Below are 15,269 nucleotides of genomic sequence, written 5' to 3'. Positions count from 1 at the left end.
TCCCACCCATGCAATAACAATGACTGAAACATCATTTAACCTTCACTGTACTTTCTGGGTCGTGGACGATCCATCGAAACACACAAAAGTCTCTTCACTACTGAAACTATGCAGACGTTTTGCTTTGGACTTCATGTCATCCCCAAACACCATTGGACCTTCCCATTGACCAAATCTGAAATGGAATACGTTTGTAAACAAACAAATAAACCATGAAAGAATTTGAACTACACAGTCTAGATGGTGTGAGTTGTGTACAACCAATATGGATCATATCTGCACAAATGTTGAAGATGTTCCAGGAATGAACAGAACTTTACCTTTAGATGGGGGAGAAGGAGGGGTGACCTGTTTCCTCTTGGCTGCCTTCCTTCTGGGATAGTAATAGCTGTGGGGTGTTAAGGATTCCCAACAATAATATGTGAGGCAAAGTATTCACAAATACTTACATCTGGCCCGTACCACCAAGAGAAGTTAATAACCTTGCTTGCTAACATGTGATTATGTCTCGACATGTATTTCTCTCTCTCTCGACTGTATACAGAGATAAGAACAGCCTCGCTTTCACCTAGATCCTGCCTAAAAACAATGTTCAGACCTCATGTTCAGACTCGGCGTAATGATTCCGAAAGGACTACTTTTTAGCTGTCAAGTTCCGTCGTCCGCATACTCGAAAGTGAAAAAAAGATGAAACGTTTTGCTACAGTATCGGAGGATGAACTGTCGAAGAAGAAAAAGAATCTCGTGCCAACCACTACGCAGAAGACCATCCGAGTTGTCCAGAAGAAGTTCTGAAACACGTCACGTTCCAAATCAAAAGACGACATTCTATTCTCTTACGTCACTATTCTTGGTTTACGGTACCATTCGCCGGCTTTGCTACGAGTATGCCATAGTCTTGGTTGGCCGAGACCTTGAGGTGGAATGCGAGTGAATTAGGTTTGTTGATTTTGCTTGGAGAAGTGGTCCGTGTTCAAGCAAGTTTCTTTCTTCTTTGAAAACAAAAACCCTAAGACCAGTGAATGTCGAGATATATATGTTAATTGAATCTGTGATCCAAACATGCCTTTTGGTCAATCTCGATGGCAGTTTATTCCACGAGCCTGTAGGGCGAGTGGAATAAACTGCCATCGACAGTGATGTACATTTTAGTCGGTCTCCGGTCTCTGACCGATCCAATTTCCCCAGGACCTATAGCTTTAACCCCAGCAGGACACAGGTCCGATTAACCTACAGAAGAAGTGGTCAAGGGTCCGATCGTTTTTGACAATGAAGCGGACATGCGGACTGTTCAATTTTCAAGAGGAAAGCTTGTTTTGGTTTTGCCAAGCGAAAGTAAACACTGCGTGAGGAAAGCTGGTTTCGGTTTTGCCAAGCGAAAGTATGCACTGCGTGTGAACAGTTTGTTGAGTGAACGAGGCACCATATGGGATCTGATTCTTTGAATTAATTTATCCTCAAGTTGGATCAAGAAGAAAAAAAGAAAACCGAACCCATATGGTGCCTCGAGTGCATTCATTGGCTCAGCAATAAATCGTTTAAACCAATGGGAACCACCCGTGCATGTTCGCACATGCGCAAGGCATTACTTTTCGTCATAATATCCGGAAAAACCGTTGTGCGTTCGAACGAAAATAAAACGAAAGAGAAACGACATGGGTCCGAAAAAAAAGCTCAAAGCAGATAAAAAATCAGCAGACATTGATGTCCATGCTGCGTTCGCCAGCCACTGTGGCTTCAGCTGAACCAACAACAACGTCAACCGAGAATTTAAACTGAAAAATCTTTTCAAATGCGGTTTTACGAGTCGTGTTTTTGTCCTATTGAAATTGCAATCTCAGGACACTGTGTCCTATTGATTTTCAGTCTTCAGGACAATTGTCCTAAAGGCTGCTAGAAAAATGTACATCACTGCATCGAGATTGACCAAAAGGCTCGTTGAATAAACTGCCATCGAGATTGACCAAAAGGCATGTTTGGATCACAGATCCAATTAACATATAGTGTTTTCCAAGCAACGAGACTTTCGCTGTGGGCTTGGGATCTTTATGTGTGCCCACATAGGAACACAAACAAGAGTCTGCACAATGTTAACTCAAGGAAATCAATCACAAGACGAACCTACAAAACAGGCTGATAGCAAACAGCAGAAACACTATCATAAACCTAACTTCTTCATTCTCTCTACCTCCCTGATCCCCATCTGTGACAAACTTGACCATGACATCTCTTCCTGCCCACACCCTCACAGAATGTCAAAAGTTGCAGCAAGGTCGCTGCAAGTTTGCAGCCACCTTGCTGCAGACTACTCGGTGCGCGGCAGATAGTGCGCAGAGGTCTACGGCTAACCGCAACCTATTGTCATACAGCTATGACCTGAGACGAGTTGCCCAGAGCGGTCTGCCTCGGGTCGCCCGCAGTGCGCATGACAGAAAGCCGTCTCTTGGGGCAGTGCAGGAAAGCGCTCGCGAAGCACTCGGCGAGCGGCTTTGGGATATGCTCGCCCACCGCGCGCTTCGTATTCCAAGATGGCGGCGGTGTTTACACTGCGATGCCATGTAGCGTGTTGCGGTCTTCTCAGCGTGGTTTTCGACGTGACCCGAGGGATCCACCGCTTTTCAAGATTCAGGGACTACCCCAGCTAAATTTCCCATCATAACTACGTTCTGTCTGACGATTTCACTGACCGAATCGTCTGCTAGTTTAAGAAGTGCAACTTTTTTCATATCTACAATACAATACAATACAATACAATACAATACAATACAATACAATAAACTTTATTAATCTCTCGCAGCATTCGTGCCTTTTTCGTCGCCATTTTGAAGCAATTTGCCTCGTTATAAGCCCGTTGCATAGACCAATCCAGAGCGACTTTGCTCTGAGCGGGCCACTGTGATTTTGAGCAACGCATGGCTTGTCGCGCACCTCGCAGTAATCTACCACTAGCCGCGACCAGTAGCTTTCTCTTAATTGTCACCTTTCATCTTCTTCTTTTCCTTCTTCTTTTCTAGTGGCTTTGCATTGTAGCAAAAATAATTGCCTGAATGACACAATTCACAACCATGCCGCAAAATTTTCTCATAGCAATAGTCATATGTAAGGATACATAAAAGTCGGAATTCCCTTGGAAGCCAGGATTTTGTGGATGAGACGTTCCGTTCCGTACCAGTTGAAGCCGGGCGTGTCGTGACCAATTCGCGGTAGATGCACACTGGCTGCAATACAACAAGCAAAATTTAAGTTACAGTGGTACCTGCCATGAAAGGACAGCCTTGGGACCAGGTAAAGGTGTCCCTACATTGCAGGTGGCCTGTCATGACAGGTATACTTTGGTAGAGATAATAGACAAAGGGACCCGAAAATGTGTCCTTTTAAGGGAGGTGTCCTCTCATGAGAGGGGCCCCACATGGCAGGTACCACTGGACCTACATTGTATCAACAATGAAGAATGGTAGGTTATGGTAGGTTATGGTAGGTTATTGGAATGTTTAATCTATGACAGAACAAAACGTGACATTTACTGTACTTCGCCCCAGTGGTCTTTTAAACAGACAAACACTTGTGATACAGATAATAAACTTTCTCAAAATGTTCCAAGAACCTTGCTGGCAAGACACTGATTGGATTGCCTTGGACATTTTTAGTTGTAATGTGTGTGCTTTTCAGGAAAGGATTTATTTGAACCACAGCCTCTGTGTGGGTGGCCGAGTGGTAACGCACTTGCGCTCGGAAGCGAGAGGTTGCGTGTTCAGGCCTGGGTCAGGCCGCAATTTTCTCCCCCCTTTCCTAACCTAGGTGGTGGGTTCAAGTGCTAGTCTTTCGGATGAGACGAAAAACCGAGGTCCCTTCGTGTACACTACATTGGGGTGTGCACGTTAAAGATCCCACGATTGACAAAAGGGTCTTTCCTGGCAAAATTGTATAGGCATAGATAAAAATGTCCATCAAATACCCGTGGGACTTGGAATAAAGTTAAAAAAAAAAAAAAATTCCATCTCACACGGCATTAAGTCTCAGGAAACATGACTACACGCATGCAGGAAAAAAAAAAATATGGGTAGCGCCGTATGTATGGCAGCTCGCTTTCCCCGGGGAGAAAGCAGCCCGAATTTCCATGAGGGTAACCTCACTGGACTGTAAATCTTATCCAATCCAATCCAATCCAATCCAATACAAGTCACAGAACAGTGGGACCCTCCTTTCAAGACCCCCCCCCCCCCCTCCCCTAATTTCAAACACCCTCCTTTATAAGACCCTGTTTTTTCACATTATCTGTTCATAGCCTGTGTACATTCACCCCCATTTGCATTAGCTCCTTGCTGTCTAGGGCCTTTGTTTTTTTAAGGCCTTAAAAAAAGGGTTTACACTGTACTGTTTTACAGATGCGTCTGACCTTTGAGCTGCCTTGCTTTGAGGTAGACCTTTTCCAGCCCCTCCTTGAGTGCAGGCAGTTTGATGCCAGACAGCCGGTTGCGACGATCCCTTGTCTGGGCGATGATGAGCGCCAGCTGTAACAACCGGGATACGCTAAGCAAACATGACAGCTTAGTGACAGTGTTCGCAAAAAAAAGATAGAGAGGTTTGTTTGTGTGTGTGTGTGTGTTTTTGTGTGTGTGTGTGTGTGTGTGTGTGTGTGTGTGTGTGTGTGCATGTGTGTGTGTGTTCATGTGCGTGTGTATACATGCCCACGTGCATGCTTGTTTCTTTAATTCGCTCTATTTGTGGATTTTGTCTTTCCTCTCTTATCGGTTAATGACAGAGTTCCTGTCTAACCAAGTGCAGATAGCATCCACTGAAGCATGCTAAACGTACCGCTCTTGCAATAACAAACCTACCAGCACATTTTCTGGGTAGCATTTACAACACAGACAATAATCATCTGAGGTCTCATACAGCACCACCTTTACTGTATAACCTACAAAAACCTAAGATATGATAAACATCCAGGTCACAAAATCGTTTTGAATAAATAAAACCAGAGAGACACTTACCATGTCTTTGCACTCTGCGGAGTCTTCATCGTCAGTGTCATCCGACTTCGTCATTGGTATCAAGTGACAATCTCCAAGAGACAGGTCTGAAATCACACTCAGTTCGGTCAATGCATGTAAATATTATGTACACCGGAATCTAAGGGTGTACATTGAAAGCTTTTCTGTGTGTGGAAGTATCCTCAGGGGTGGGACTATTGTGAGGAAAAAAGAGGAAATCCCTTTTTTCTAGCGGGGTTCGGGGGCATGCTCCCCCGATTTTTTCTAAATGGTACATTAAAATCTGTGCAATCTGGTGCATTCTGAGACTAAAATTCAACTTGTTTGGATCAGGTAAAAAAGACATTCTCCTAACCCCCCCCCCCCCCCCCAATAAAAAAATGTTTCCCTACCAAACATAAAAAACACTTTCACACAACAATGGTAACATTGTAATGGTGCATATTTACGGAATGAACCATGTATCCATAATCCAATACTGGCAATAGTATGATCCAAGTGACGCCCCAATGCATTGAAGCTCAACATGACTACAGTATTAGTTATCAGGAGTTTTCAGTCAGCACAATTTAACTCTCAAGCCTCCAGTGTTCTGTTCCATCTTCACTTCTCTCCATATCATTCAGTCAACAAGTTATAGATACTGTGATGAAATGGGACGCGGAAAAATAGATTACTCCAGCGGAATTCGTAAGTTGTGTCCGCGGAAATCCGCGGATTCGCGGAAAAGTCCCACCCCTGATCCTTTATTACACATTAAATATATCACGCACAGGAAAAAAAGAGGAAAAACACATCACCACAAAACAGAGGGTTTAAATCAGCCAAGTATGGCTGCCGCTCAAAGTCAAACCTCGTTCTTTTGAGTTGATCCCCGAATTTTGAAACTTTTTTTGAAATTGCACTGAAATTAGACGATTTAACATACAAATTTACCACTTTGTGGACTGGTCAAGCATAGGTTGAAGTTAATGTACACCAAATATGAAGCAATTTGGTCAACAGATGTAGAAGTAATTAGCAATTTTGTGGGTTGCATTTGTTTGGGGTCACCTTGTACATAATCATAAAAAAACAAGGGTTTGAGTACCAACCTTTGACTTTGCCAGCCAGCTCATACTGTGTCTGTGGCTGTGAAGAGCGAGCAGATACCGCAGAGAACAGCCCGCCTCTTCCCCACAAACCGCTATCATCTGCAACACGGTTTGTGCTCTAGCATAATACTTATTCATTATTCAAGTCAGCACAAACACCTTGAGCTAGAGAACTAAAGTCATCATCCCTAAAAGACGACATATAGCTGGTCGACGGGAGGCGCCTGTCCAGTGTGTGAGGTGGGTGGTAAAATGATCACATATATGCATTCCTGTTGAAGCGGTAAACACACAAGATGCAGGGATAGAAGAAGATCGAAAACAGCCAACATTTTTGTCCCCCAAAAAACAGCCAACATTTTTGTCCCCCAAAAAACAGCCAACATTTTTGTCCCCCAAAAAACAGCCAACATTTTTGTCCCTCAAAAAACAGCCAACATTTTTGTCCCCCAAAAAACAGCCAACATTTTTGTCCCCCAAAAAACAAAACACCCTGCATCAGAATTAGTCATAACTTTCAACTTTTCAAGCGACACTGTTACAAACAATGTCATTTAAAAAATGAAGAAAGGAAGTACAGCAGACTTCCACTAACTCGCGGTCCACTAAATCGCGAATTCGGCTATATCGCGGAGACCTCTTGGACCCCCCAAAAAACAGGACCGACCTTTTAAAACAAATTTTTAAAAAATTTTTTTTTTTTTAAAAATTAGTCACGTAAAGGCCAAAAAATAGTACAGATCATGAAAAAATTTTCTATCATAACCACGCTATCTCTCTCTGGATCTGATGGCCTTTCATCATGCAGTAAATTGTCATTTCATCTTATCAGTCTCTCTCTCTTTCTCTCCCTCAGTCTCTCCAAATAGTGTTCTACGTGTGTGTTTGTTTTCAGGTTGTGTACATTACGGGTTGATCGAGACCTGCGAACAAAAGAAAAACAAACCTTTCACGCGCACGTGCCCCACTCAGTCAAGAACTTTCATGCCACGATCGGTATCGTCAAATTGGCCACGTGCCTATAGAGGTTAAGTGTCTGACCAGTCAGTATGGCCAGTCAGGTGTGCAGTTGAACACTTGAGTCCAGCTAATTGCAATCTCTGCTAGATGGTCCGGGTGGCCACAGGCGCCAATCAAGTGCTTAAACTGCGCTTCAGTCTTCTGCAATCTAGTCAGGCATGCAATTTAACACTCGAGTCCCGCTAATCGCGATCTCAGCTAGACGCCCCGGATTTTCTACAGGCGCCATGAAGTGCTTCAGCTTTTTGCGTTATAGCAGGTGGCAGAAAAAGCAAACAATCAAAGAAGAAATCTACATGCTTTCTGCCAAAGACAAAACGCGTGTCATTAACTCAGACTCACACAAATCTTTTGAGAACTTAGTTGCCAACAGAAGCGTCACATTTGCGAGAAACGCAGTAACACATACACATGAACATTGTAGCACAACCACATGCCAGGCGTGCGTGCGCACGCGCACACACACGCACATGCACACACACACACACACATGCACTCACACGGCAAACGCACACACGCCAACGTGACGCTCACAGGCTTTTTGTGACCAACAAGGGAAATAACCGCGTTTTTCTCTGACTCAGAAGAGAACACGGTTTCTTCCCTTTAATTGGACCCCAAACTGCATCGCGAATCGGATATATCGCGATCAAAAATCTTTGGACCCCAAAGACCGCGAGTTAGTGGAAGTCTGCTGTACACCAAAGGACACCAAGTACACACACACACGCTTGCATGAACGCACGCACGCACACACACAACACACACTCACACACAGACACAGACAAGGAAAGTCAAGCCACAAAACTCCAATTAATCACTAACAAAAATCATTGACACTTGACTAACCAGCACAATGTACGATGATGTTGAACGGTGTTTTCGCCGTGGTCACAGGCTTTGTCACGTCACCACTCACGTAGTTGATCGCCTTCCTGGGCCGGTCTTCCTCCTCTTCCTGTCTGCCTTCCTCTTCCTCCTCATCTTCCTCTTCCTCGCCTTCGCTCTCTATCACAATGTTGACCGACTTGTAGGAATGCTTCTTCCACAGCGCCTCCCTGGAGACAAAAAGTAAATTCACTTCAATTCAATCCTTCATTATCTGAATGGGGAAAAAAAGCATGTTTCTTTTGGCTCCTTCTTTTGCGTTCATGGGCTGCAACTCCCGCTTACACTTGTGTTTTGCACGAGCTGAATGATCCCCCCCCCCCCCCCCGATCATTTCAGCAGTCATACTCCATTTTTGGGGGTGCATGCTGAAAATGTTCATGTTTCTTGAACCCACCAAATTCAAATAGATTTCCATGCAGATCTCAAAGTCAAACTTACTTTTTCTTCTGTTTCTCTTCTGCTGCCTTCTGCGCCCGCTTCTCTGCTGCCTCTTGTTTCTGTTGGGACAGAAAAAAATAACAACGTAAAGTGAATCCTGCATTTCACGTGTGCCTTGAATAACCATCTTTTAAATCAAAATAGTAATCGAGGACTATTGTTCTGCTATTGTTGTACACACGTGAATGTGTTTAACCTATCTTTTTTCCTCGCATGACAAAAATCCTTGAAGTCTTTGCCTGGATCAGGGTCCACTGACTGGGAACTGTTGTTACCTACGTGTGCATGTTTCAAGCAGCTATAAATGTGACCTTACGTGCGCATGTTTCAAGCAGCTATAAATGTGACCTTACGTGTGCATGTTTCAAGCAGCTATAAATGTGACCTTACATGTGCATGTTTCAAGCAGCTATAAATGTGACCTTACGTGCGCATGTTTCAAGCAGCTATAAATGTGACCTTACGTGCGCATGTTTCAAGCAGCTATAAATGTGACCTTACGTGTGCATGTTTCAAGCAGCTATAAATGTGACCTTACGTGCGCATGTTTCAAGACCCTGTTTTCTCAGACTTTCTGTTCATAACCTCAGTAAATTTACCCCCATTTTAAGACTCCCTCCTTTTTAAGACCTGATTTTCTCAGTTTCTCAGAGTTCTTAAAAGGGGAGTTCCACTGAATGTAGCAACTTACAGGGAATCGTTCTGACCCTTACTGCTGGATTAGCTCTAGCTCAGGTCATGTCAACCCTTACTGCTGGATTAGCTCTAGCTCAGGTCATGTCAACCCTTACTGCTGGATTAGCTCTAGCTCAGGTCATGTCAACCCTTACTGCTGGATTAGCTCTAGCTCAGGTCATGTCAACCCTTACTGCTGGATTAGCTCTAGCTCAGGTCATGTCAATCCTTACTGCTGGATTAGCTCTAGCTCAGGTCATGTCAATCCTTACCTGAGAAAATGTTACACATGCTTAGTACTCTGAGAATGCATTTTGAAGACTGATGAAAATTTTTTAAAAAGTTAAAAAAGGCAAAGTATGAATACATTAAACATTTACCTTTTTTCTTTGCGCTTCGAGTTCTTCAGGAGACAGTTGTTTGCGCGGTTTTCTGCCAGTCTCCGGTAACAAACCCGACAGCATCACAGTTGTCCCCCTTCTCCTCAGGCTTCTGTCCCCTGATGAACTCTCCTCTTTCTCGGCTTTGCTTACTGTGACACATCCACATCTCCAAAGGTTAAACATAAAATAAATGACATCAATGCATCTGAATATCTTAAGATTCAGACAATGGCACAAATAAACACAGTTGTTGAAAATCATTAGAATCAGTAACAGTTCTCATCATTGATGGTCTCGGATAGCCATATCGGTAGTAGAGACAATAAAAAACAGTTTCATCATTGAAGAAATCACTGTCCAGTTACAACAAAGGAGCAAGAAACATTGTTCACAATCACACAGACCTACACATTTCTGTGTGTTCCAGTGTTATCTTCGTCCCCCCCCCCTCACCAAAAAAAAAGAAGTGGAAGAACGACAATATCAAAACAGCTTACTTTCTATGAGTGTTTTGAGGGCGGCTGTGTCGGCAGCAGACGTGTCTTTTGTGTCCTTGGAGTAGTCGTGACCTTCAAACATGTACATACTCTGAGGCATCTCTTCTGACGTGCCATTCTCAACCTGAAAGTGGAAAAAATTGTATCCTTGAACATGATCATTTCAGAGTTTGATCATCTGTGGCTCTTTTGTTTTTCGTTGTTTGCACAGTGTGAATGTCAAAGAAAGAATCTTTGTAACCATGAGATCTGAAAGAATATACTGGTAATATATTCAGTCATAATTGACTCTCATTTTAAATCTAGATGTGAATGATAAGATATATTAAAGAGCCCAAATGTACATATGCCCAGTGTTTGCATCAAAGAGAAGTACAGTGGAGTCCGGGTACAACGAATCTCAAGGGAGATACATTTTAGTTCGTTATATCAGTAATTCGCTGTAGAGTTTTCAACCCTAAATGGCCTCAAGACAAGTTTTCCCACTCACCTTCAAATGATCGTTCCATCGATCTTTCCTTGGAGAGTACAATCTCTGCATGTTTTCAAGAGCTTCATAATATAATCCATAGAGAGCTCTAGCAAACTAACAGCGGGAGGTGCATGAAAAGCGTCAGTTTTCACGATATAACTTTGACTCGCTCATTCACGGGACATAACTGCACTCCGGACTGTCCACAGTGTTGAGCAATTTAGGAGACTTCACTGCCTGAGGAGAGTATTGATTCAAATGAACGTGTGGTTCTATATATAGCCTTTGCCATTAAAAACGCGACAAACGATCTACGGCGGTTTTTATGTTACTTGTTATAGCAAGCACCTGTGGTTTAGACATCGTCAAAAACAAAAAAGTGCACGGAAAACTCATGTCAGAAGACGCGTATAACACGTGGCGTTTAATTCAGTAAAACGTTTCATTCACTCAAAACCCGTGACCTTTATTACTGTCAATGCCACTGTCGGTTGCTTCGGCCACAACTTGTGTTGATTTGAAGCTGTAAGTACCGATAATGGAAAACACGTGCAGTTCTCGACACTATAACCCATTCATAACTCCAGCTGTTTCGTTTCAATTTTGTACTCAATGAAACGCCACGTGTTTTATGTGTCTTCTTGCATGAGTTTTTCGTGCAGGTTTTTTTTGTTTTTAACAAAGTCTAAACCACAGGTGCTTGCTATAACCAGTAACATAAAAACCTCCGTCGATCGTTTGTCGCGTTTTTAATGGCAAAGGCTATATATCGCGTCACTCGGTCATGGATCGGAGAAAACAAAAAATCAGTTCCAGATTTCGAAACCATGTTCGTCAGCCATTGTTTTTAGCAAGACAGACCACATGTGCACGAGCTTCGCTGACGTACATTGCAAAATGTCATGACGTCACCACAACTTTCGGTTTTGGTTCGATCTGTGCACCTCCCGCTGTTAGTTTGTTCAGAGTTCGCTCATCACGCGATGTGCACTTTTGTTTGTGTATTTTTGTGTATTTTTGTCTTTGGAGACAATTATTGACATCAGTTCGTTGTAACCTTGTGACTTTAAGAGACAAAACGGCTCTGGGGCGATGAAAACGTGTTTGTTAAAAGAGGGGTTCGTTATGCAAATGAGTTCAAAAGGTTCGATGTAGCCGGAAAGTAACAAGTAAGAAATAGAAGGCTGTCTGCCGGGAAATCGATGGCAGTTCGTTAAGAGGGATTTCGTTATACCCAGGTTCGTTATAGCTGGACTCCACTGTACCACTAACAGATTTGTCGGAAAAATCAAATTAAAATCAAATCAAAGATCGAACTGAGAATAAAAAAATGTAATGCCCAGAGCCAAGATCTACAAATCAACACTTGCAAGTACCTGAAAGACAATGAACCTTCAATCCAATCAGAGATCAGCTACATGAGTGAGCAAACCTTCTATAAGCAAGAAGTAAGTCACTCTTGAAATCAAAATGTTACTCTCAACTCCAATCCCTTTTCAGACTCTGCTTTCTCAGATTTTCTATTTATAACCTCTAACTTACTAGAACTTTCTTCCTTCTATTTTAAGACTCCCTCTCTTAACCCCTTCACTGCCACAGTATAACAGCATTATCCGAACGGTCTATGGGAAAGAACTGTGTTTAGAACCCCTACAAGTACTTGGACAGTGGTTACCTCCCATTTAGTTTTCAGAAATGTCCTGAAATGTTGTTGACACAAATCCCACGTATGAGATACGGTTATGGGCGTAGGACAAACCGAAAATGACCAAGTATTACATACGGGGTGGGCAGTGAAGGGGTTAATTTCTGACCTGATTTTTCTCAGATTTTGGGCGGTTTGAAAAAGGAAGAACCACTGTAGTCAGAACTGCCAAACTTACTTCTTCCTCTTCCTCCTCCTCCTCTTTCTCTTCCTCCTCTTTCTCTTCCTCCTCCTCCTCTTTCTGTGCATCCTCCGACTGCCATTCCCCTTGTACGGTGGGCCCCAGCATGGTGGTGAAGTCCACATCCTCCTCCTCCGCCTCCTCACTCAGCAGCTGGTCCACCCCAAACTTGAGGATTTCTTGCAGCTGTCAGAGAGAACAGAGAGAGATTTGTCACAATAAAAGATTTTCTGAAATAACTCCGTCGGGTTTGAATAGGTTGTGGAAGAGTTACCTTTTCTTGCAAAACCTCAAACAAATATTGGAGCGGCCAATCACTAGTGAGGAGTGTGAAAGAAACATGTGCGTGTTTCCAAGTGTTTCTGACAGACCCTTCACTAGTGATTGGCCGCTCCAATATTTGTATGAGGTTTTTGCAAGAAAAGGTCACTCTCCCACAACCCCTACAAACCTGACGGAATTATTTTCGGAATTTGTCTATTCTTTCTTTCTTTCTTTATTTGATGTTTAACGTCGTTTTCAACCACGAAGGTTATATCCCGACGGGGAAAGGGGGGAGATGGGATAGAGCCACTTGTCAATTGTTTCTTGTTCACAAAAGCACTAATCAAAAATTTGCTCCAGGGGCTTGCAACGTAGTACAATGTATTACCTATTTGTCTATTCACAACACTATGAAACAAACATGTGGCATAACAACAATCTTTCGTGAGCATGCAGTTTCAATTTATTCTGAGCAAAAGCCACAGAAACCATCTCAAATTATAAATAAAAAGACCAAAGACCAGTTATCTTTTTACCACCCACCTGCCCGGGACCTTTAGCCAGGGACTGTTTGGATGAGGAAGGTTCCACCGTGTCAAACTCTCCTCTCTCTATCACCGTGTCCGTCAGTTTCAGCTTGTCCTCCGCACGCTTCAAGATGATCTCTTCCACCGTGTTTCTGCCGATCAGCCGGATCACTTTCACTGGCCTGCAATTTAAATCAGGGACAGTCTTTCTTAAAACAGCTAAAAGTAATTGTCCCTGAATTGAGTGCCATGTAGACTGTTTTTGCTGTATTTACATAGTCCTATTGAAATGAGCGCTTCTGGGGTGATAACGCGAGACAACTCCTGTGATCTTGCCGGGAGGTTCCGCCTGTTACCATTGTCTTTTTACCGTATAAAATGCACGACTTACACACGAACTGTTACCAAAGCGACATGCTATTTGGGAACAATGCACATTTTTTTCCTTTCTCGTGTGATCTTGCAGCGAGGTTTCGCCTGTTACCAGCCGAAAGAAAGAAGGGGCATAACCTCACCAGAACCGCCCATTGCAAAAATGTGAAGTATACATGGCAGGCAGTTCTATAATCAGCAACTGAATACCAATTAGTGACCAGATTTAGCACAGCAAGTGAACATGGCAGGCAGTTCTATAGTCAGCAACTGAATACCAATTAGTGACCAGATTTAGCACAGCAAGTGAACATGGCAGGCAGTTCTATAGTCAGCAACTGAATACCAATTAGTGACCAGATTTAGCACAGCAAGTGAACATGGCAGGCAGTTCTATAGTCAGCAACTGAATACCAATTAGTGACCAGATTTAGCACAGCAAGTGAACATGGCAGGCAGTTCTATAGTCAGCAACTGAATACCAATTAGTGACCAGATTTAGCACAGCAAGTGAACATGGCAGGCAGTTCTATAGTCAGCAACTGAATACCAATTAGTGACCAGATTTAGCACAGCAAGTGAACATGGCAGGCAGTTCTATAGTCAGCAACTGAATACCAATTAGTGACCAGATTTAGCACAGCAAGTGAACATGGCAGGCAGTTCTATAGTCAGCAACTGAATACCAATTAGTGACCAGATTTAGCACAGCAAGTGAACATGGCAGGCAGTTCTATAGTCAGCAACTGAATACCAATTAGTGACCAGATTTAGCACAGCAAGTGAACATGGCAGGCAGTTCTATAGTCAGCAACTGAATACCAATTAGTGACCAGATTTAGCACAGCAAGTGAACATGGCAGGCAGTTCTATAGTCAGCAACTGAATACCAATTAGTGACCAGATTTAGCACAGCAAGTGAACATGGCAGGCAGTTCTATAGTCAGCAACTGAATACCAATTAGTGACCAGATTTAGCACAGCAAGTGAACATGGCAGGCAGTTCTATAGTCAGCAACTGAATACCAATTAGTGACCAGATTTAGCACAGCAAGTGAACATGGCAGGCAGTTCTATAGTCAGCAACTGAATACCAATTAGTGACCAGATTTAGCACAGCAAGTGAACATGGCAGGCAGTTCTATAGTCAGCAACTGAATACCAATTAGTGACCAGATTTAGCACAGCAAGTGAACATGGCAGGCAGTTCTATAGTCAGCAACTGAATACCAATTAGTGACCAGATTTAGCACAGCAAGTGGACATGGCAGGCAGTTCTTTAGTCAGCAACTGAATACCAATTAGTGACCAGATTTAGCACAGCAAGTGGACATGGCAGGCAGTTCTTTAGTCAGCAACTGAATACCAATTAGTGACCAGATTTAGCACAGCAAGTGAACATGGCAGGCAGTTCTATAGTCAGCAACTGAATACCAATTAGTGACCAGATTTAGCACAGCAAGTGAACATGCAAATGCACAGACAGACACTTCCACACACAAACACACAGAGAAAAGCACTGCATACAAAACCAGCTACCCCAGAGAAAAAAGTCTCTGGCTTATAGAAAATATTTCAAATTGTGGGGAAAAGATAGCACTTCATTGATGAATTTGAGGATTTAATGATCAGCTGACCTGTTCTGACCAATCCTGTGAGCCCTAGCAGCGGCCTGCAGGTCATTCTGTGGGTTGAAGTCACTGTCTACAAAGATCACTGTGTCTGCTGCCGTCAAGTTCAATCCCTGACCACCTTA

The 15,269-nt window shown here is 43.1% G+C and overlaps 1 protein-coding gene across 1 annotated transcript in view; it reads right to left on the bottom strand.

The window, feature by feature from the left end:
• The window catches only part of LOC138970565 (chromodomain-helicase-DNA-binding protein 1-like), a 33,015-nt gene that overhangs the window by 4,884 nt on the left and 12,862 nt on the right, over nt 1-15,269 (bottom strand). The window contains exons 11-22 of the mRNA XM_070343031.1: nt 15,151-15,265; nt 13,158-13,323; nt 12,348-12,536; nt 9,993-10,116; nt 9,493-9,644; nt 8,438-8,496; nt 7,958-8,166; nt 6,089-6,187; nt 4,995-5,080; nt 4,397-4,511; nt 3,110-3,218; nt 321-388 (exon numbers count right to left, since the gene is read on the bottom strand). Coding sequence (XP_070199132.1) covers nt 321-388; nt 3,110-3,218; nt 4,397-4,511; nt 4,995-5,080; nt 6,089-6,187; nt 7,958-8,166; nt 8,438-8,496; nt 9,493-9,644; nt 9,993-10,116; nt 12,348-12,536; nt 13,158-13,323; nt 15,151-15,265 — 1,491 coding nt within the window. The remainder of the gene's footprint in view (nt 1-320; nt 389-3,109; nt 3,219-4,396; nt 4,512-4,994; nt 5,081-6,088; nt 6,188-7,957; nt 8,167-8,437; nt 8,497-9,492; nt 9,645-9,992; nt 10,117-12,347; nt 12,537-13,157; nt 13,324-15,150; nt 15,266-15,269) is intronic.

The sequence above is a fragment of the Littorina saxatilis genome, linkage group LG7 (assembly GCF_037325665.1).
Source record: "Littorina saxatilis isolate snail1 linkage group LG7, US_GU_Lsax_2.0, whole genome shotgun sequence".
In the NCBI taxonomy this organism is placed as follows: Eukaryota; Metazoa; Mollusca; class Gastropoda; order Littorinimorpha; family Littorinidae; genus Littorina; species Littorina saxatilis.
This window is presented reverse-complemented; position numbering and strand designations above follow the sequence as displayed.